Raw genomic sequence first — 24,678 nt, forward strand, 5'->3', positions numbered from 1 at the left:
AAAAGCCTCGTTGCTGCATAAGCCAATGCCTGGAGGAATAAACCTGAAATCTTAACTCCTGACCATAATAAATGGAGATCATACCACTCCCTCCAGAGCAGTAATGCTGAAGGGAACAGAGATCTAATTTGAAGAAGCAGCAAAACCAGTGCCAAAGTAAACGCATCATCCCCAGGATTTATGATGAAGAAATACAACTTAAATCCCCATCCTTTCATTCTTCTGGAGAAAAGCAAACTCCAACATGCTCAGGGAATTACATATCTGTGAAACAACTCCTAAGGCTTTAATGAGTATTACAAAAAGCTGTTTTATTTGGTGTTGCCTGTAATAGCTTTAGCTTCAAGTGGAAGATGCTTTTTCATCAAAGACTTGTGGATAGTCTGTCATATTAGATAGAAGCCGTATCTGTTGTAAGTTCTGATTGAAAAAAAGAGGTGGTAAATATCTGCCCCACAGTGCCTGGAAGAGAGAAGCCTCAGCCACCCTAAGGACAGACATATTGCATAAATAAGTTTCTTTAATTTAGAGGAAATTTTGGCTATGATGTTTCCAATCTGGCAGCTGGCACAGACACTGTGGCAACTGGGTGCTATTGGTCTTACCCTTGTACACCATGGGACCAAGTGCAGCACGGCTAATATCACGTGCAAGTGACTCATGTGAGAGATGATCCTGGCAACTTACAAAGAATGGTAGTTACACGGAGACCGCGTGACACCACCTTGCCCTAGCAGACAGGCTGCAGAGCCACTAATTGTGCTAAGAATGTGAGAAGCCAAACAAAGGCTTTTGAAATCTGAGGCATTACGGTTGATTTGTCCAGGTCACGGTCTGAACAGATGATGGCCAAATAAATTCTCCAGCCCAGTAACATGAAGTTTAATGAAGACTTGTTCAGTCAGTCTTATTAGCAAAGAACTGCAGCGCCTAATATGGAAGGGCTGTTCTGCTTTCAATAGGACACAAAGGGTGCTAATTTTTAATATCTGCTGCACTTGATGCTCTTTAATATTCATAGACAAATTATAAAGTATGACAAGCTGAGAAAATCAACATGCAGCTGATGAAGGCAGCCTTTGCATTCAAATGGGACAAACCATAGAGCAGAACATTATGTTGGAGTATCTTCACTGCACCCATCTCTCCTCTCACAGAATTAAAAGTGACTTTATCCCTAATTGTGCTAGTAATAAAGTGAATTATTCTCTGTCCTGCCATTCATCAGAGGACAATGAGAAAGCAAAGAACATGCTGTGGCTGTTCGAGTCCCACTTCATTGTCTTAATGATTTTTTTTCCTTCCCTGATTGGCACTAAAATTGGTATTTTCTACGGGTATCAATTTGAAATTTATTTTAAAATAAACTGTGCCTGCAGATTTGATGCACAGATTTGACGCATAGCTTCTTAAACATTTCTATATGTTCAGTATAACGTTTTCATCTCTTTAAATACATTCTCATTTGGTTGCACAAAGTGGAATGAAAATCAAGTTTGTTAAGAACAAATCCACAGAGTCACAAATCCAATTCCATTAACAAGAACAAATAGAGAAGTTGCATTTTCCAAATACAGCTGTGGTTTTCTGAGTTGAAAGCTTTTAAAACAAACAAAACACTTAAGGAATACAGAGGGAGCGCTAGGTTTTTAATTTTGGGGGAAAAAATGGTGAAGAATATTTGCCTCCAATAATTACAATGCTATTACTTTTAAAATAGCAGGATGATTTGTTTTACAATTTAGTTTTGACTATAGCAGTTTGGTGCAACTTCAGCAAATTTGCCTCTATTCAGTACTTTTCTTGTAAGTTGCATAGAACACTGCAGGTGATTGCCCTATAAAACATGATGATCATTTGTCTTAAAAAGACATTCAGTGACTTGAGTGGAACTTTCCCGAATTATGTGGTTTTAATGGAATTGGAGTCAAAATGCTACAGTATAAGGAATATAGAGTATTTTTGTTTGTTTTTGAGAGTGGGAGGATTAAATGAATTTTGAAATAATGAAAATATCCTGAAATTTTTTCTCCAGAAATTTGAATTTTACATTTAGCACATATTTTCTTATGCAGAAATAGAGATACAGACTGTTACAGTTGATGTTACAGCTGAAAAGATTATTGTGGTGAAAATGGGAAAAAGAAACAAACAAGGAAGGAATGCTCATCTGTATCCAAAGATCTAGGTTTGCAGGAAAGACTCCACAGAGGAGGGATCTCCAGAGAGAGAACCTTCCCCAGTGGCAGTCAGCCCTTAAATGAGGTCTAAGAGAGGTGCAGCCAGGCTCTACTCCTTCCAGTCACACGGGTGAATTGCCTTCACCTATGCTCCCATAGAATTTACTATTGCTGAAGAAATTTAAATTTCACTGTAGTGCACTTGAACTCAGCATTAACTTCTACTGTAGTTGGTGTTTGTTTTTTCAGAGGCTACTATTAATTTATTACCTTGCAATAGTGCTACTGTAATTATCCAATAAATGAACAAGAGTTTAAATTCTTAAACAGATTTTGAAGAAATTCTTCTTTGTGAAGAAAGATCCTCAGCCAAGAAAGGGAATGATAGTACCTTTGTTCATTTTTCTTTCAGTGACAGATGGCAAAATGCAGCAGGTTCATTTGCTAGGAAGAGGCTGAAGTAACTTGCATTACAGCATTTCTAAGTGCAAAAGTACTAATGCAACGCCCAGAAGTGAAAAAGCAGACAGAAGGAGAGAACATCTTGAGGAGAAAGAAGGGAAAACAGACTCTGTGGGTAAAAGAACAATTCTTAGAGCTAGGTGATGGATTTCAGAGATTTCAGCAACTGAAGTTTTATATCTACCCATAATATCTCTGCTTCATAGACATATAAAACTAAAACAACACACACACAAAAGAAATACTGGACAACACTAGGAATTCAGACAAAGGCTACACAGGTACAAGTTTTGCCTGATTTTTGTAAGCAGGTGTTTCAGTGCAGTTGGTACAACAGTCAGTCTGTTGAGATGTGCAGAAAATATCTTTGAGTGATTTACTAAAATCTAGGAAATGCGTAATGCTGGCAATTCTGGAGGAAAAGAATGACCTCACCTAAGATCTTATCTAAGAAATACTGCAGTTTCTAACAAAAATTGACTTTACTAACTGAAGAATGAACCTTCTATCCTGAAATAAGAGCCGGGGAAGACTTCTGGGAAACAATACACAATCTTTCTAAAGGCATACAAAGACCAGCAGGTGAAAATTGGAAATTTTTCTCCTTAAAAGTCTAAGAACATGTAAGGAGGCAGTATCATCTACAATGATAGTACCTGAAACAGAACTGTCTTTCATCAGGAAGCTTTTGCTGGCTCCCTTTTCTCTTCAGAAAAGAGCCATGAGGCTTGAAAGTTATTCTGAAACTTCTTAATCAGAGAGTGGAAGGGCTGATGTGGATTAAGGTCATTTCATTCGTAACACAGTAAAAAAGAATTCAAACGAAGACAAAAAGCTATGGCCTATACAGATCTGTCCTCATATGTTCCTGCTTCTTATTTCTTCCCTGGAAAAATAAATCAAGAAGGGTGGCAGCTGAGGTTCCAGGCACTAAAGAAGAAACCTGGGAGAGCCTGGTCACATGCTGTTTGACTTCAGATCTCCTCAGCAAGCCCCAGCAATAATGAGTTAATGTCAAGAGTCTTCCCTTACTGAAGGGCAGCTCATCAGATGGGATGAGTTTCTCCTACTGACCTGATTTTCTTTCCATCTAGCAGACATGGAGCTGCTGGTTCAGGCAAAACTCAGTCTCTCTTCTTACCTGTTTGGTCCACTAGTTCAGCCACTGGGCTGCTCAGAGGCATGAGACAAACTGGTTTTAGTCTGTGGACACAGCAGGACACTGCTGTTCAGGACAGCCTCTGCAAACCTGCTGTGCCCAGTGTCCCTCACTGTAACTCTTGTAAAATGCACAAAACCTTCACGTGAGAACAAAGAAGAAACTGCACAGCTCTTCAGCACCTAGGTCTCTTGCTAAGTGAACTGCCTGGTGAAAGTAGATGACACTATAGATACTTTCTCTGTGTTTTCACAACACTCTTACCTTTCCTAAAAGACCCTCACCACCACACCACTGTTAGGTGCCTTGCATCTGACTGTACTGTTACTGAGATGCCATCCAGTGTCAATGCCTTAACTGATGGAGCATGGATCCCCCTTAGCTAAACCCACTTTGACTTTTGTGGCAGCTTAGTTCACCTGACACTGTCTGTCTCTCAACACATACGTGACTAATTGGGAAATCAAATACTTTTCATGATGTCTGAACTATCTTGTGACAGACAGGCTGGTCCGTGCAAGTACAGGACACAAAGCAGCCAAAGGAGCTCAAGCAGATTTCTGAGAAAAGTCATTGGATCCTGCAATTTCAAACTGAGTAAAGTTGGAAAGTGTACCCATGGGATTTGACAACATAATGGGGAGGCTCTCATAGCACTTGTTTATATCTGAAGAATTTACCGAGGTTTAAGCATAGATGTATAACCTTAACAGTGCTCTGAGTACATACCTGTGCTGCAGACTTCTGTCCCTGTGTCTTCACTGCTTTTGTAGCCATGTTAACTCAAACAGAAAGCTGCTCACAAATAACGCAATCTGTGTTTGTTTTAAGGTCAGACATACTCACCAAGCCTGAAGTTTACCATTAGCAACGACAGACCTGTGTGAACAGAGATAACAACTGCATAGCCCTGCTTAAGCCTTCCTACCTAATCATAGCAGATTGCCTCATCACAAATACAGTCTTTAATACGGCGCATGTTGGTGGCTTTACTAAGAAACGGATATTGTACTGACTGAGTTGAAGGAACACAATGAAGATTGTAGAGTCCGGTTACAGCATTTGCTGGAGAGACACTTCAGCATTCAAAAAAGCGAAACAATGTACGCGCAACTGCGTCAATGGAGTGAAATGCCTTTTTTGTTTCCTCCTCCTTGGAGACTAAGAATTCAAAAGGTTTGCAGAGAATCTTGCAGGTCTCCCAGGATACCCCATAGTTCACACTAATAATGTGTTGCTGGAGGCAACCAAGCCTGAACAAACAAATCAATCTGGGGGAGGAGGAGTGATGGGTTCATGAAAGCAAAGTCTCCAGTAAAGCCCCTCTATTTCTTTTATGTAAACTTTCCCACCCAGATCCTAATTCTGGTTCACTAGCGAAGGGTCTGCCATCAGGGAAGCACAGCACAGCACCCTGGGTGGAGCTCATGTCCCACTTTCAGAGCCAGCTCACTGTGCTGCAGGCAAAGGCCCATGGCTCCGAAGGGCAGTGAGGCAATGGAACTGGCATGCCAGCTGCCACCTCAAATTAGCGAATGCCCTCCAGCTGTTCCACTGGCCAGCCCCCCCACCCAGAGCACTCTCTGGGCCCTGCATGCCATGCTATGTTCTGTTCAGATCCCTCTCAGAGACTCATTCCTACCATAAAACATACAAACACATGGTTAAGTGGAGGCAGCATATAATGGGCACAACCATATGGAAATCTTCGTACACTTTGCATGTTTCTGCTGGGTTTTTCTGGAGAAGGACTTGGCTGCATCTTTTGCTGAAGAGAATCAAGAATGTTGTTTGTGCTTATGCAAGAACATGAATTTATTTCCTTTCATTCAAAACTGACAGTCTTACCACATATTTCCTGTTAAGAACATGTACAGCTAAGCACCACACTCACCTTTATGCAACTGCATAAAAAAGAAATCTGAAAAAGAGGATTCAGATCTGGGGACACACTGAACAAAAGCGTATGTGCAATGGACTAAAGCAGAGCAACTGCATGTGTTATGTACCTATTCTTTAGAGACAGAGCTGTATGGATAGAGATTATTTTAAACACTAACAGGCCTCCACAATTAATGACCATACAACATGTCCCCATTTTTTTCAAAAGGCTCAGATCTATCAGATCAGACTGAAAACAGATGCAGAGCTACTATGTTCCCTCTGCCCATGTCAGCATTGCTGTGTAGAGCCATCCTCTTTGCAGAGCGAGCCAGAAAATGAGGACTTTCAAAGGCCCACTTTAACACAATGTGAAACCCAGGAAAGTGACAAGTCTAAGCTAATACCTTATCTGCATCTCAGATAACAATCAAAAGAGCTACTTGCTAAACACCTATTTCATACATCAGACCCTTTCTAAGGAGCCACTAGACTCTTTGTCCTATACTTCACTTCTTACTTTGGTATGGAGCACTGAAGACACCTAAGTGTTAACTTATCTGAGTTTATGATGCTAATGCACTAAATTATTCCACAGCCCCAAAACCTGCCTTAGGGTGTTTCAGGAAACAGCACGCTTTGTAATTGCCATTCCATTACTGCAGTTTTGAAAATGATCAACAAACCCTCATGCTAGAGCCAAAAGGTGTCTATTACAGCCACTTACCTTCTCAAATAGAATCATAGAATCATAGAATCACCAAGGTTGGAGAAGACCTAAAAGATCACCCAGTCCAACCGTTCACCTATTCCCAATAGCTCCTACTAAACCATGTCCCTCAACGCAACATACAGTCTTTCCTTGAACACCCCCAGGGTCGGTGATTCCACCACCTCCCTGGGCAGTCCATTCCAGTGCCTGACCACCCTTTCTGAAAAGTAATACTTCCTGATGTCCAGCCTGAATTTCCCCTGGCGTAGCTTGAAACCCTTCCCCCTGGTCCTATCACTAATGACACGAGAGAAGAGGCCGACCCCCAGCTCACTACAACCTCCCTTCAGGAAGTTATAGAGAGCAATGAGGTCTCCCCTGAGCCTCCTCTTCTCCAGGCTGAACATTCCCAGCTCCTTCAGCCTCTCCTCATATGGCCTGTGTTCCAGACCCCTCACCAGCTTCGTTGCCCTTCTTTGAACACGTTCCAGGGCCTCAATATCTTTCTTGCAGTGAGGGGCCCAAAACTGGACACAGTACTCGAGGTGCGGCCTCACGAGTGCTGAATATAGGGGAACAATCACCTCTCTGCTCCTGCTTGCAACACTGTTTCTGATGCAAGCCAGGATGCCATTGGCCTTCTTGGCCACCTGGGCACACTGTCGGCTCATGTTCAGCCGAGCATCAATCAATACCCCCAGGTCCATTTCCTCTACGCAGTCCTCCAGCCACACCGCCCCAAGTCTGTAGCGTCGCCTGGGGTTGTTGTGGCCGAAGTGCAGGACCCGGCATTTGGCCTTGTTGAAACTCATCCCATTGGCTCCAGCCCAGCTCTCCAGCCTGTCCAGATCCCTCTGTAGGGCGTCGCTACCCCCAGGCAGATCCACGCTTCCAGCCAATTTGGTGTCATCTGCGAATTTACTGAGGGTGCACTCGATGCCCTCATTGAGGTCATCTATAAAGATATTGAAGAGGACAGGCCCCAGCACCGACCCCTGCGGAACACCACTCACGACCGGTCGCCAGCTGGATTTGACTCCATTCACCACCACTCTCTGTGCCCGGCCCTCCAGCCAGCTCCTCACCCAGCCAAGAGTGTACCCATCCAAGCCTCTGACTGCCAGCTTCTGCAGGAGAATGCTGTGGGAGACAGTGTCAAAGGCTTTGCTGAAGTCTAGGTAGACCACATCAACAGCCTTTCCTTCATCCACCAGATGGGTCACTAGATCATAGAAGGAGATCAGGTTGGTCAAACAGGACCTGCCCTTCATGAACCCATGCTGGCTAGGCCTGATCCCCCGGTCACCCTGCACATGCCGCATGATCTCCCTCAAGACGATCTGCTCCATAACCTTCCCTGGCACCGAGGTCAGGCTGACAGGCCTAAATACTACCTACACAGAGATTTCCACCAGCAAGAAGATTACTACAGGTGGCCACACCCACAGGGTCTCACAGTGAGTGCAACAAGTTACTCCTCTTTCTGGTGCCAGCACCCTTCCTTGTGCATGCATACACAAAGCCAGCTAAAAGACGTTGCACCAAAACTAATGAATACTTGGCCACTATTCTTTAATGCAAATGATGATGCAGAATTGTAGTGATAAGAGCACAAGAGCACAAGAGGCAGGATAGATAATTAGAACGAGGGAGTGGAAATGAAAATTAACATTAATGAGGTAAGAAAATATTTTTAAGAGATTACTCTCCTCAGATTAGGAGGGATTATCAGCCCCATCCCTAAACTCTGACAGAACTGACAAACGCAAACTGAAAAATGCAAATACAGCTTTGTTCCCAAGGATTTTAAAAAGAATCAGTTCAGGTGGGAACGGTGCCACAGAACTGAAGAACAGCATCCATGGTGACGATATTTGCAAGGGGTAAAAATGACACTGAAAAATAATAAGGCTGAAAATCAGACTACAATACTGTGCAAGGCTTTGTAATGAAAAAGTGAAAAGATGAGAAAGGGATGGAATATAGTTTTAAAAGTTAATTTGTTGCAGCTAAACCTAAGAGACTTCTCTAACAACTCATTTTCTAGATCAAAAATAGACCCATATGCATTAGAAAATTTATTTAATATTTATATTTTATTATTATTTTATTTATTTATTTTAAGATTAGGTAAGAGGATTTCAGTCTCATCTTATTAATCCCAAATTGCTTATAACAACAAATGAAGAAGGTTATTCTGCACGATTCATGTCACATCTGTTCTCCAACATTATTTGGTTTGATCAAGCCTAGACCAGCTTAGAAGTGGAAGCATTCAAAAAGAGGTACACATCAACAGTCTTCCTACAATGCTCCTATATAACTATGGTCATGTTCTCTCTTGAAAGTGTCACACCTTTTCCCTAAGATGGAGGCAAAATAGAAGAGTAAGGGAGGCAGAGGTCTAATAAAATTAAACATAAAAAATAATCAAGATAAGTTTCCAAGTGGGCACAGAAGAATAAGTTGTTAATATGAAAAGTCAATGTTTTACTTAAATTATTCCTGAGACATGCTGTTGAAGACTGACACCAGCACTTTCCACATCGGTATTGTACCAAAGAGTCTGATACTGGGAGATCCCTCAGCGTTCTTCACTCTGAGTGGCTGTAAATTCAGAAGCAATTTAGAATTGCACTAAACAAACCCAGTTTTTCTTCTCCTAACACTCAATCATAGATGGCCACTGAATGCAAGTATTCCATCTCCAATTATGCTTCAAACTGAAACATTCTGCCCAGCTGCAAAATCCGTCTGAACTCCTCTGCCTTATCACACAGACAAGTGGCTTTCTGCACTTTAGAGAGCAATTGGAGGCAACATAAATACAGTGGTTGAGGAATCACAGCATTGCAAACACAAACACAGGGTTTTGCCACCTAGCTCGCCTCACTGGCATGAGATTTACTACGGAGTAATTACTCATGTCTATTCTCCTGGGATATTGCCTACATATAAAAAGGGAGATCAGCAATTCAGACCCATGATTGGGGCCAGAATTCTGTCTGCTTTACTTCCACTTGCTCCAACTATGTAAAAACATAAGTGACTACTCATGGAAATTGCAACATTCACAGAGAACACCATGTTGGGTCAGCACTAAGCTCTTTTTTAACAAAGTGTAACCCTGTCACAAATCCACAGTCACTGTGGTCTGCACTTCAGAATAGCCATGAGGAAAAACTCTGATGCCCAGCACCTCATCTAATAGATGCTCCATTTGCTGTTTGCAGCACAGGGCCAACAACACAGATAAAATCAGAACTGAAATTACACTGGTGCAAACACAAGAAAACACTCAATTAGACAGAAGAATAACTCTCTCTAAATACGTTTATGTTCATACATATATTTTTTATTTTTAGAAAAATGTTTTTAATTTAGATGTTCCTACTCAGTAATGAAAATCAGACCCAGTTCTTTATAGCCATCACTTGCTCCTTTTTTATTTTGCCTCTTTCCTGCCTGAGACACGATGTTTTTGGGGATGCAAAAGGGGGAGACTAAGTCATAGGATCAGACAAGATAAAACACAGCCTAGTAGGAGTTAGTAGAAACAGAATCCTGTTAGATTGGAGCTTTTTTCTAACTCTTTTCTTCCTATGAAAGCAATGCTTTATCCTCTCCTCCTCCATTCTGAAAGTCCTCATCATTCTTGAAGAAAAAGCAAGAAGCTGATAGTCTTACAGCAGCTGAAACCATTCTTCTTCTAGAGGCAGGGAAATAGAGAAGATAACCAATCAGAGTTATTTTACAGGGCAGAGAAGAGGCAGATACTGAACCTTTTAGGTTAGGGGACAGCATTTAGCCTCAGCTGAGGTCACAAGAATTGGCAAAACTGAGCTCTCTTGAGTCTGACATCTCAATTCTAAGTTTTATCACTAGGACAATCTTTTTTTTTTTTTTCAACTTCAAGAATTGCATGTTAAAAACATGAAGGATAACAGAACAGCTCCAGGTTTTGCTGTAGTTGATGTTAATCAGAAAAATATTACAGAGATACTTGCTGTGGTTATGGGTTGGGTGCAGAAAAGAGTGGGTGAGGTTTCTTGGCCTGAGATATGCAGGAGGTGGGATTAGATGAAGATAATGATATCACAGCCCTCTCTTCTGACCTTAAGGCCAGATGGCTGCAGACAAGCCAGTTTTATAATTCTCTCTACTGAATAGATACAAGTATGCTTTGGCTTATTGTGGTACCTGTTCATTTTTCACTCTAAAATTTCTGCCTTCTGCCAATGGATTTCCTGTGCCTTTCATTCTTGCCATAAGTAGGGACTAAGGCAATGATTCCATTTCTCTTGCTGGTCTACAGCTTATACTTGCAGTCTTCAGCCTGCTTCAAAGACAAGACTGCCATGTGACTGTAAGATGAAGAACTCACAATGGGCCAGCCTGCACAACTGAGCCCCTGGTTACTCCAATACAAAACAGGGATGAGTATTCAACACCTCTGTAGATGACACAGAGATATTTGGGTTCTTTAAAGAAGTCATTAAAGGTTAAATAACTGATTTCCAGTACACAGGTCTGACTGGGCTCACAGCTTCTCTCTGCCTCGAATTATCCAGACATGGCTTTCTACTTCTACCTCACATATACATTAAATAAGTTAGAAATGTCTTGAAAAAGATAGTGGACTAAAACTGGATTATAGAACTTCTAAATTGCTATCTGGTGGCTGATGGTTGGAAGAAAAAAGCTCTGCTTATGGCACTGAACAAGGACAAGAACATGTTTTGGGTTCCATCTGCTCTACTTGTTGAGTTCCCTCCTCCCTGAAGGCAGAGTTTGATACTGCTCCATGCAGTCCCCGCAGGATGCTCTGGCAGGCTCTCCCTTACAAAATTTGTTCTGTGTTTGCAATTTGGACACTAGAACATGCTGGTTAATAGTTACACAGCATTGCTGAAGTACGTTTCTGGGCAGAAGTCAGTAACTGTCAGAATACTCTATTTTCCCCTTTGCTCTGGTTATTAATGTTCATCATCTTCAGAGCTTGTAACAATGCTTATGGCCTTTTTCTGGCATCCAGAGCAAAAACATTGCACAGCTGTATAATCCATTAAGATTTGCTGATTTGAAACTTACAGAACACCATTCCTTGCAATTATCATATCAGGACTCTGTATTTAGCTGTCACAGAAACAATATTTGTATGAGAACTAACACATAAAAGACAAAAAGAGCTAGGTTTGAAAAGTTAGTGCTGCAGTTAGTGCTTACTCTCCCTTACATTCAAGAAATAGCTGGAGCTGAGCTTTCCAGAATCATCCTCTCCAAGTTTTAAAAACAAAGCAGCAGAATCCCCTCAAAATGTACAGTTTGTTTTGGAAATAACAAAACTCTAAAAGTTAATTCCTTGTGTTATTTATTAATTTCCTGAATTTTGAGAAGCTACGGGTCTCACATGCAATCTTCTATCTCTAAACATGCAGATGTTTTTAGAAAACAACAAAACAGTGATTCCCTCATAATCCCAATAGCCCTTGAGTTTTAAGAGAATGCCAAACAGTGCAAGTGGTCGGCAAACTGAACTGTCAACAGCAAACCTGTTGTTTGTAGCTCGCCTTAGATACAAATCAGAACAGAAAATATAACAGAACTGACAACAAAGCACCTAAAGTATATATCATATGTCAACAAGGCTGTGCATGCATACATCTGTATCTATTCACCTACAGGTAGATACATAGATATGTTATGTTTATATCTGTCTATATCATATATATATATCCTATATTTCTATGATAATTCTATGCATGTGTATTTATTGAATTTTAGACATGTAGATAGACATCAAATACATATATATCATGTACTGTTATCATTATGTAACTATATCTACACTTTTTAATTTAGTTACACGTAATGCAGACTATTGTTCTATTAAATATAAAATAATATATAATTGATCTTATCTATTTTGTTATATATGTATATATCTTAGTTAAGTCAACATTTAAGATATATAATTAAAATTATTTTAGAGAAGTACAGTGACATGCAGAAATCCAAAACAAGCTGAGTAAGGGAGACACTGTTTTAATGCAGAACATTTATCGGTGAGGTATTTATGCACCTCACCTCAGAATTTCAGAACAGATCTCAAGGCTTTCAGATCTCAAATCATAGCTACAAGACAGCCTCCCCTTTACTCTGCTTACACACAGACTTTTGGCCTTTTTTGAAAATGGAGGCAGGCATCCATTTCAGAATGAATAAATACTTCGATTGTATCAGTAACAGAGATGTCCTGTGAGCAGAGCACAGCACAAATACCACAAGTTCCTGCTCCTTTCAATGCTTTTTGATCCAAACTGAGTAACGTAGCAGTGCATGGTAGAAAGTTCTGAAGCAATAGACCCCTTTGCCAGCACCAAATACAGCTTCCCAACACTGTGAAACCCCAGCTGTGTGGAGTTGTAAAGTGCTTGTTGTTAGAATCATATAAACATGTCCATGTTATATAGACAGCCTGCTATCACTTGATCCAAATTTACTGACTAGCTGCTGCAGTCTTGAATGGACCTTCAGACTGACAAAGACACTGTAAAAGGCTCCTCGGTGTCTAAGATCAAACTAGAACAGACAATAAGGTGCATCATCTTCCAGATGCACTGCAACTGAACTGCAAATTCTTGCTTCCAGCTCTGCTCATGCATTATTTACCTTTGCTGCTGTAAAATCCATTGTCTTTACAGGAAATCACTAATCTCATCCTCACTCCATCTGTTGGGAGGCTTTTTGCAGCCCCTTCCACCCTCCCTCCAGTGAGGGTAAACTCTCAGTTTGGGATTGTTCAGTTTTTTTCCATCTTTCTCAGGTATCTTTGAGTTAACATCTTACATAAAGACAGAATCTAGATAAAGCCTATGGGGCTGTTTTGCTCTTAAATTTTGTGCAATTTGTAATAAAGTTGACTGTCAGCCAGCCTTACCCACTTAGAGCCTAACATAAATATGGGCACTATCAGGCACATTGTCACTGATGGGATTCAGTTACATGTATGTCTGCATTTAGACTTAACTCAGGCTTTTATCTGTTCCCATACAAAGACCTGTGCCCTGAACTTTGACTTGCTGTTGAAGCTTAAGCATTTTGTATGCTTTTATCAGCAAATACACCTGCCTCAATGTCCAGTCCTGTTTCACTGAACCACCAAATAATTTCATATTCAGATGATCCTGTACATCTTATGAAGAGGACACACACCCTCAGTGATGTTCAGGAAATCCACTTTCCCAGCACATTGTTACATTCACCACCTGAGAGAAATACACTTTATTAAATACCTGACATGTCTGAGCTATTATGGTAGAAGCAAATTGGTTTTCATCAGACTGGGAAGACACTACCTTCCTCAGAGTGAGCTGGATACCTTCCAAGGTACTGCAGGTGCTTGTAGAAGCTCCAAGAATTGCCTTGGGACTCTGCAGAAAGCATGGGTGTGTCATTCCAGGTGTGCTTACTTGGGAACTGAACCAGAAAAAGATATTAGTCTGCCTAACCCTCGAGCTTCTTCTGCTTTGGATCTATTTCCTGAATCTTACTTCTGAGAACAGTGTTTGAGTAACATCAAAAATACTGAGATAGAAAAACTTGAAGGCTTTCCTCTTACCAGCTGAATCTGCTGCAGATGTTCCACCACTGGTCAGGTCCTCAGTATTAATTGATTGCAGATCTGTGTAAGAGGGACCAATGCTGGGGCTGCTGGTGTCCTCCGAGTTGGTTGTCCAGCTGCTCTCTGATGCATGGGCTCGCCTCTCCAAAGAGCTGGAGGAGGGGGAAGTCCAGCTGGGTGCCTTTGGTGGAGACACTGGGCACGGGAAACAAACAGGCACCAGTGAGATTTGCAGGGCAATCACCCAGAAGCAGATGATCACAGCTATTCCAAAAGTACACTACAGGACCCTGTTGAGACTCTGTAAATATAAATTCCAACAACCACAGCAACACGGTTATTTTTTAACAACACACAGCAACTTAAGTAGCGCCTGGCACTGTTACCTTCCATTGTGTGCCTTGCACTCCACACTGCTGGCAGCTGCTGGCTTTCCTGTTGTTCAAGCATTGTAGAAGCAGCAGTGTTACCAAGCAGTTAGATTTCATGTTTCTCTCACTGCTGAAAAGATTTGAGTACCTGTGTTGTGCAACACAGTGGAGTTCTTAAGAGTATGAAAAGTTGTTTTGTTATATTTAGTTAAGCATCTGCATCAGTGACGCATGCACAAATGTAGCAGTCATCTTAAGAAAGATGACTTAAGAAAGTCCCATGTGGGACTAGCACATACCTATTGATGTGAATTAGAAATGGCTTTTGTTTTCTGAATATGCAGAATGAAGTGCCCTGATTTGAATTAACTTCATAATATTTCTGTTCAGTTTAGGCCAAAATCTCATTCTACTCACTCGCCAGAAGTTACACTTCAAAGAGTATGCTATGCTAACCATCATCTCATGTTGATTAAACAGGTATATATGTCCAATACTATGAATGTGTTTTGTGAACTATCTGCCCAGCATATCACTCAGATGTTAGGAACAATGGATGACTACAGGGAGGAGGAAAAAAAAAAGCATTAAAAATTCTTTCTATACTTAGGAAAAGTGCATAGATAGAGACAAATTCTATTTTTATCTCAGTATAGTAACTGTTCTCTAAGTTAGTAAATTTATGTTTATCTTTTAAATTAACAAGATGAAAGTGCATTCAAAAACAGCATTTATAGAACTAAGTGATACATAAGTTCACATCTCAGCATGTAATACGTAACCAACCTTTATGAGGCTGAGAAACACTTAAGAAGAAAATGGCAAATTAATGTTCCAGAGGATTTGTCTCTCTCTGCTCTATAAAAACAGTGTGATGGGACACCATCTTCTTATGGAAACATACATTTGCTGTGTGCATTGAGAGGCTATGCAAACAGTGCTTGTAGGCTTACCAGCTCAGAAGTGCATATTTATTTTATGTAGCTGTGCTATTACCCTTAGGTAAGCAAGCAGTAATCTATTTGTATTTGTACAGCTGTGATCCTACGTGCTGAGCTGCTTCGGAGTAGCAGAAAAGGAGCCGAGAGTTGGGAGGTGTCTCCTTATCACACACATTGACAGTTATGTTACAGCAACACAACCAAAAAATCCCCACTTCTCCATCCAGCAGTTCTGCACCATGCTGATGTCTGCGAAGATGCAGTGCCCATTACATGACTACAGGCTGCCTCAGCCCTTCTGTTAAATATCCTTTGAGGTATCTAAAGAGTCAACCCCAAAACTTCACCTGAAGTGGCTTTGATGGACAGAATGCTTCATGTGGACACAGAAGACGAGCTTAAAATCTGATCTGAATATGCAAACCAGTAGCAAGGGTCATTTTATTTTTTAAAGTGAGTTTTATAAAAAGGATCTTATACGTAAATTTGCAGTGATAATTTTTACTTTTTTTTTTTTTAACATATGAGATACATATAAGATTTGATAATTCATATACTTATGTAATAATAACAATCTTTTTATTAATTTGTTTTCTAAAAACAAGTGTTGCCTAATGAAGAAGACTAACTGGAACATCACTGCAGAAAACTTTGATATATTAATTTCACAATTTGTACCACTTTGGAAGACAACCTTTTTTTTTCCAAGAAAGTGTATTTTATAGCAACCACAGAGAGATTTTACCATAATAGGCATTCTTTAGAGCCTTACTACAGCCAAATTCCACCTACAATTGTCCTGGGTTCCCAACCTTGGAACTGGAAAAAATTTCCACATACTGAATCAAACAACTATCAATCTCAGAAAGTGAGATAAGCTGAAGTAAATATCCACATGTTTAGGCTTCTCTTCAATGCTCCTGCTACTCTCCAGCCTCTTGAATTACTGAAACAACTCCTAAATGGTATAGGTGTTTTTCCTATTAATTTGGAATTCAGTCAATGCTAGTTGATGCAGAGGTAGCACCATCCAGTTACAGCAATTCTCAGAAATTTGTTATTGCAGACCAGTTAACAGATCTGTTATTAAGACCAGTGCCAAAACTGTCACTAAATTACAAATCCCACAGCATATGAAAAATCACATCATTGTTTCCTGAAGTGATAAATGTTTCCTTCCGTTTGCATTTTACTTTTCTTGATCCATTTGTTCCTAATACATTGGCTTGGCTTTCAGTACTAATCTACTAATTAGTAGATTTACTTTTAAGCATTAGTTCCTTTTTGATGCTTTGAGAATGTACTCCTTGACTCTTGCACTGTATTCCAATAAAAATTGTTAGCATCAGTGCTGTTTCCCTTCCTATCCATTCTTCACAGGATCTCAGATTTTCTTGATTTTAGGACAGCAACAGTTTGTCTAGATTTCAGTTGTTGATCTTGTGTTGTGTGCACTTTCTATTTTCAGACAGAACAGCACAAAATGATTAAATTGAGATGTGCCTTACTGAGGGACAGTCTCACAAGGGACATTCCGCAAGTCCAGCTTGAGCAATTTAAAACCATGGAGACAAAGCTCTTGGGAAGAAGGAGTGGGGGGATGGAGAAGATGATTGACAGATCTTGCCTTGCTCTAATTTTGGTGCTTTGCCAAATTTCTAATTGAATTCAAGACTGCAGCTAACACCAATAGAATATGAGATTGCCAGCTGAAGGCCTGCTGTAGAACAAATGCAAATGTTTGTCACCAGCTGGCTGTGATCATTTGCTGATTACGTAATGTTTGTGATAGGAGCATTTGGGTGATTCTAGAATCCCAGTTTTCATTTTTGCTGTATGAGTTTGTCGAGCCTGACTAGCTAGAGAATAATTATGAGAAAAATCAGATTTCTTTTTTTTCCAGCAAAAGGAAGATGTGGAAGAAAGAAGAGAAAAGCACAATGCATCATTTCTGTGACTAAATATTTCTACGGCCTCAACTCAAGGGCTACTGTTTCCCAGGGAGAAAGCCACATTGATTTTGCAGCTGCCATTTGTCTACGCATGAGCCTGAAAGGCAGATATACACTGAAAGAAGGATTTTGCTAAGCATTTATTCTGCCTGAACATGGTTGAAAGATTAACAGAAATGTCATAAATGAATATAGTGTGAGCCTTACAGTGGACATAATGTTCTTATCATTTCTGTACCTCATATTTTAACCTTTCTTCTACTTTCTATATTCTTCATCCATGCTTTCAGTGCTGTTTCTTGCCCCTAATTTCTGCTCCCTTGATAATGTCACTTTTGCCAAAACAAGGGTCCAGCATTATAGCTTGCTTTTCTTTTAAACATACTATCTACAGGATAACTACCACGTGGCAGCTGTATTTTAAATTAGTGGTTTTTTAGATGGTGAGCACCTTGGGACAAAGGTTCACTTTCTGAGGAACACGTGCAGCAATACGATGGCATTGAGGTCAGGAAGTAGCACATTCCTCCCCCAGGACCTGCCCTCTGTTTTCGGGGCACTCATTTTGTAAGCCATTTTCAAAATGTGTTTCCACGCAGCCTGGCTGTTTCTCTGGTTAACTGTCCAATCAGCTGAGCAGATGCTTCAATGTGGAGAGACAAACAGATGATTTCCTCAGTGCTAGAGCCCTGACAGGAGCAGAGCTGCAGATGCTGAGGCTTCAGGACAAGGCAGTTCACAGCTGCCAACACAGGAAACAGGTTTCAAACACCTTCATCCTCCTCACACCAATCTGTCTGCTGATAGTTGGCTTTTATCTCCACCTCCCTCCTCCACTGGCTATTGGCTATTGTATTCATGTGGGCTGTTTGCTGCTGGAAATGAACAATTGCTGTCACTGCCACCAGCTTTCCAAAGAGCATGTCAGTGTGCCGTGCTTGTAACAGAAAGATTCTGGCCTTGCTGCCACCCACTGAAAAAAAGATGTGACCTGCAAATTAATTGGGAACAAAGCTGAAGCTTATTGTACATCTTGCTGTCAAAGCCCCCTCAGAGCAGACAGCCAGAGACAAAGAGCTGTCATCTCCTCTGCGGTGTGACCTTCCTTCGCTGGCTGTCAGCTGTGCTGGTTGGGCCTCTTAAAAGATGAGGTCCAGAGCAGGACTGGAATTAGCTGATAAATATGTATTTTAAAATAAGGTTATACACATCACCTCTTCTTAGAGAAAGTCTCCCTAGGCTTCCCATGCAGTTAATAATGAAACACTGCCTCCCACACAGTGACTACAGAGAGTAACAAAGCAAGGCTCCTGCTGTGCCTGTCAGGGGAACCATCCTCCCCTATTAATCTCAGTTTGATGCTCGGTGTTGGAGTGTATTAATATTCCTTCATTTAGGCCAAGCACTAGAAGGGCAACAATGGGTGTGCTCCTTCTTCAAAAACAGCTGTGTTTTTTGACAGTCTTCCTTGACCACCTCTTTTAGATTTCCAAGGGCTTTGCCTATGATCTGTGTACTGTGACTTCAGTACAAACCATGAGGCACTGCTCTTGCTAAGCACAGACCTTGAAACCGGGCCACGTTCCTGTAAGTACAGGAAAACAAGTAACACATGATTAAATTAGCTTTATGGAAGTTTTTTTTGTTGTTGTTGTTAAGGCAAGCTTTATTTAGACTGAGCAAAGGTTTTTTGTTGTTTAATAAGAAGGTGAACTTAAGGTTTTCCAGTCAACAAGGATGCCACAGGAGGAAGGAAATGTGGTTTAATAGCAACCAACAGATCCATTTTAAAAAGTATGCATCTGTATGTATCTGAATGAATAAAAATAAGAGAAAGTAGGAGAGTTTGTATTTCTTTCACAATAAACTATTTTACCTTATCATGATGTTAGTTAACAAAGAGGTAAAGCAACTCAGTTTTATGGATTTACAGTTACGGGTGTTATTGTTTCTGTTTTTGTCACCTGGATCTGTAAATATTTACAATTAAGACCAATCAAGAAATAAACATAAAAATGTCTCATATGGACCTTACGAGAAAAATAATTGCCTGAATATTCCCCCACATCTCCTGCACAAAGGTGGGACTGCTGTCTCAAGTGGACTAGCTGACAAGACCCATATAAAGAACAGATGGAAAACAAAAAACTCAAATCCCAACACAAAGTTGACAGTCCGAGCAGTGCTATATATACGGCAGAGAGCATTTGGTGGACTCAGTGAACAGAAAACCATAACTTTTAAACTACTTTTGTAACATACTTTTGTATGCAAGTGCAGTTGTTAAGAGAATATCTCACCTTAAACAAGTAGTCACCTAATGTTTTCCTTGGACAATTACTCAATAGTCTCATCTAAGAAGGGACAGAAGTGTGTTTATACAGAAAAGCTGGAATCTCTTACAGTTGTATCAGTTAGCACAAGCTGAGTAGGTAAGCCAGAGGCTTTGAATGCATTTTTGAGGTATGTCAGAAAGAGCTTTTGCATTGGAGCAAAATCACGCGCAGTCCTGGAGTGAGGATCAGTTTCTGTCATCTCTGTAAATTTCAAGCTGCTCAAACATTAAAAGGAAGCAAAAAGAACTGCATGCTAGCTATTGGTAATTCCAAGCTTCTGGCAAAAGCAATGTGGAGATTATGAGAGGATAAAGACAACAAGCAATCACCATTCTTCCAGTTCCATTTTACAGGGGCAAACATAGCTCAGTTTCCTTTCAGATGGCTGTTCATAACGTGACTACTATAAACCCCACTATGTTGTTTCTCCATAAATATATGTTGGTATTCTCCAAGATTGAATGAATCACAAGAAATTTTTTTGCTTTCTTTCAAATATATATGTGACACATTAAGATTATGCTGCTAGGTCAATCCAGAACAATATTGTAAACCCTTTTGGTTACTCTGATGACATGAATTGAGTTAAAATACAGTACAAACTAATCAAAATTAAGCCTATGAGAAACCAAAGAACAAGGAAAATATTTGGCAGCTCTCACTGTATTTTGTTAAATTACTGGAGTGGATTTTTTCATGCATTTGCCTCACCTGCCTGTGGATGAGTTGGTGGAGCACTGGCCCATGGTGCATCCTCAAACTGAACCCAAGCTCTAATAGATGACAGTAGATCAGCTTTGGGACACACGTGGTTTCCAAGCACTGTAGAATCTTCCTTTGGCTTGTCACCTGAATTGTCTGGCTCTGTGTGCAAGAGGTCCTGAAATTCCCCATCCACATTGTGGTTCTCTTCTGAGGAAGTATCTGAAGAAGAAAAACATTTTTCCAGAGGTTCCTCAGTGCTACCTAAAATAGACACAAAAGAGAAAGATTGGTAAGAACTACAATTACTTCACTATTTTTATCGAAATCTCTAAAATTTGCTATTAAACATACACAGATTTTTTTTCCTTCACTTAATAAAATTTTTAACTTAACAAAATTTTTAGCGTAACACAGGGCTTAGTTTTGTACTTAAGTGTAATAGGTAAGTCTTCTTTTGTGGTCAGCTGGATATTGTCTTGCATGTCCAAGGATGGATTCAAACCTTGTAATGGATCTGTGCTGAGAGCTGGGAAAGCACCTAACATTTTTGGCCCAAATTCTCCTATTATACTGGGGTAATAAAGCACAATTCAACCTTTGCACATACCACTTCCATTTAGAAGGCAGGATCTATAGCACCATGCGGTACAATGGTATGCTACATGACACTGCATATATGACAGTATAATTCAAAACAAAAAGACTTAAAGGGTTCAAAGGAAATCAGAGTTCTCTTACCTTGTGGCTTAACAGGGTGGAGCAGCTCATCGGTGAAGGACACCCACTCAGACTGGTGGGAGGCAATGACACTAGTCAGAGACGTCATATTAGCAGCAGGCTGCTCATCTTCACTCAGTTGTTATAAGAAGGAAGCAGAATAGGAGAGAGGCACAGTGAAGATGAACCAGTAGAGGGAAACACATTTTTTGTGCTTTCTTTTCAAATGCTGTTAAGAAAAGATTAGGTTATAACTTTTAGATGATTAAACTCAAAAACAATTGCTACTATTTTAATAATACAGACTATTAAGACACATTATTTACCTCAGGCACAGTAATAACAAAATGCTGCAACCCTTGAGACAGGAATGTCACTTCTGTCAAGAGGAGGGCTATACTTGAGCAACTCCCTGATTAAAGCATCTGAGCATCTGAGCATCTTCAAACATCCTCATGTTAAAACAGCTCATCATAAAAACTCAGGGAACTGCCTCTTTTAAACCCAGTAAGAAACATTACGAGGGAATTCTCCCTAGTCTGGCAGATTTTCGTTATGATGCAACTTAATCCCAGTTCCAACATACTGTCACATTCTTGTTGCACAAAATCTGATCCTCCTCAAGAACTAGCGATAATCCCCAATCTCATTATTGATAGCATTTATGTAGCCAGTTCTGGAACTGGGATGGGTTGCTCATGATCGTCTTTGCAGTCAGGGCATGAAAGGATGTCCACTCCTTTAGCTGCACTTCCAATTCTTCTGCTTGACTGGAATGTTATATTTTAAGTTTAAAACACAGTGTCTTAAATCATGTCTGGAGTTAAGCATGATTTTGCTGTGACTCAGCAAAAACTTCTACAGAAGTAGCAACATTAATTAGGATGTACTCCAATGGGACGTACCCCACGCAGATCTCAGAATCTTCCAGAGAGGATAGGATACTGCCAAGGGTGCTTGACTTTTGGCTAATAGGTGGGAAAGTCAGAGCTGGGGAGTGAAATTCTCCTTTTACAAACACCTATGACTGCTTCAGATATGCAGGCTACTTCAAAACTCTCAGGAGACTAGTGACTGTGTCTAGGAAAGACTGCGAGTTCTGCCCTTAATCATCTCAAGTATTGAAGTTCTTGTTGCTATGATACGTGAGTGCTTCGGAATACTAAAACACAGACTTGGCTATTTTAAAGGGCTTTAAGAGGCATCTCTTTGCCTGCTGTCTCTCACCTAACTTATTTTATTTTGGTGAAACTTCATGTTGTTGAACAAGAACAAACACTGAGATTTTTTCTTATTCTAAACAGTGTCTAGGTCCAAAAAACAGAACAGTAGTTAAATGCATTGACTCTTACAGCATGTTCTACAGGAAGTAGGCCATTCCATGATTGTTCTATTTAGGGCCTCAAAGTTATCGTACTAGTAAAGACCCATCAGCACATGAGAGTTGCTCAAACAGCTGAAGAATTCTGAAATCTGAAAGTCACAAAATAGTCTGACACCTGACAGAGAGATTTCACGGGTTATTGTTCATTGTCTCAAACTGAAAACTTGACCTTCTAACGCAGAAATTGAACATGAAGGACAGTTTCCTATAAACACAAAGAAGGGTTCCTCAAGATGGAATGCTGACGGATAAGGACAATTTGATAGAAGGTAGGACTCCTCTCATTACAAACATTCCAGACTTTATGCCCAACCCCCCATCATTCCCTAATGTTGGGAAAACAGCCTGTATGTGAGCTCCAGCCTAGTTCTCACCCACTCCCATGGCAGGAGCTCTGCATTCACAGATTTGCAAAATGGTTGTGGTTGGCAGTGGGTTTATCTGGTCCCAATCCTGACCATTCTCTAGGCTGAACAGTCCCAGTTCTCTCAGCCTCTCCTAATAGAAGAGCTCTTTCCAGTATGTCCATATCTCTTGTACAAGGGCCCAGAACTGGACACAGTACTTCAAATGCAGCCTCAACAGTGCTGAGCAAAGCAGAAGGGTCACCTTCCCAACTTTGTTTTGCAACACTTTGCCTAATACAGCCAAAAACACCATTAGCCTTCCAAGCAGCAGAGGCACGTTGCTGGCTCCTGTTCAATGTGGTGTCCACCAGGACTCCCAGATGCTTTACTGCAGAGTTGTTTCCCAGTTGTGTGACACCCAGGATGTCATGGGGCCTGAGGTTCATTCATGTGGTGTGGGCAGATATATTTGCCTGCTTTGCACAGAAATGATTTTGGGTGCTATTAATAGAAATTGCAAAGCTAACAATAGAAGAAATTTGTCATTTGCCAAAGCTAACAAAGAAAAAATGAATGATCTGATATTTTGAGTGCCAGGGACTCCATATGAGGGAAGGAGTAGATGACCTTCCCAACTTGTTTTTTCTCAAGTGACCACTTAGGCTGGATTTTTTGTTTGTTTGTTTCTTTGGTTTTAGCTTGTTTAACTCACTGTAACAAGACATCTTTTCCTAAACAACTGGATACTCCTTTCTCCTGGAAAAGCCTGGACTGTAGCATGAAATCACAGGAAATGAAACAGGAAAACAGTTTATTTTGTTCTTAATACACAAAGACACCAGTAGAACTCTTTTTTTTTTTTTAATGTCAAATGAAAATAGCAGCAAGAAGGCAAGAAAGCAAACTCTTTCAGCTATGTACGTATGTGAGAGAATTACACCATTATTTTAGTACAAATTCGCTCTTTTATCCTACTGCCCTGGTACAAGCATTCTGCCTAAATCCACTCAAAGGTACTTCACCGTATAATATCAGGCAGAAGCTAGATTTGTTCTGTTTGGTCAGTTCTGGTTTCACTGCTGGATTTTTTCAAGGTGCCCCGTTGTGTCAGCACCACAGAACCCTTCAATTACAGCAGAAGAAATGAGGTCCCCCAGCCTCAGATCCAGGTCAAGCTAATGGATATGTCTTTAGGTCTTCACACCCAACAGACTATTACAAAGCCCATCATTACATATTGCAATTATACAGCTTCCCCACTGCTAGAATTTTCTACAGGCTTCCCAGTCTGGTATCTGAAGGCAGTTGTACTGGTGCACCAAAGTTATCACAGCTTTTAGATAAGCAGCCTGAAACTGCTAAGTAGCCTGAGTAGATTGCAGTGTCAAAGATTTCCAGAGCAGAGGCATTTTAAGGATGAATGTTAGGACGAAAAAAAAAAAAAAAAAAAAAGAAGTTTGGGTTCTCTCAGCTTTCACAAGAAACCTGTAATCCCATCACCTGACCAAAACGCCTGTAACAGAATTATGAGTAACGTACAGCTAACTTCCACATAGACTATGTGGAAAAAATATAACTTCACCTCAAATCATTTTTACTTCTTTTGGCTTTCCAAAAATCACCCAAAGGAAAAAAAAATCCCAAGCATTATGAAACAAAGAGTCTTAGCCAGCATGACACCAATGTGACTGCACATTGCATTAACAAAATAATGCTGTGATCTGCAGAGGGGCCTATCTCTTCGGGATCCATTTGACAATGCAGATTAACCTGAATCATTTTCTTAGCGAAACAAATGACACTCACTATTTTAAAAGTGTAGAGAATACTCTGCAAGTGACTTTTGGAGTTCTTCTTCCCATCCTTTAAAGCCTTCCAAACATCCACAGCCACTCCTAGAGCCCACA

At 40.5% G+C, this 24,678-nt stretch overlaps 1 protein-coding gene across 1 annotated transcript in view; it reads right to left on the reverse strand.

Moving 5' to 3' along the window:
- STON2 (stonin 2) overlaps positions 1-21,149 on the reverse strand; it is a gene marked incomplete at both ends in the record, with an annotated part of 51,559 nt that extends 30,410 nt beyond the window's left edge. Inside the window, 3 exons of the mRNA XM_079536824.1 lie at positions 14,016-14,213; positions 20,330-20,584; positions 21,062-21,149. Coding sequence (XP_079392950.1) covers positions 14,016-14,213; positions 20,330-20,584; positions 21,062-21,149 — 541 coding nt within the window. The remainder of the gene's footprint in view (positions 1-14,015; positions 14,214-20,329; positions 20,585-21,061) is intronic.
- Between the last annotated feature and the right edge of the window lie 3,529 nt (positions 21,150-24,678).

This window comes from Tetrao urogallus, assembly GCF_951394365.1.
Source record: "Tetrao urogallus genome assembly, chromosome: 6".
Classification (NCBI taxonomy): Eukaryota; Metazoa; Chordata; class Aves; order Galliformes; family Phasianidae; genus Tetrao; species Tetrao urogallus.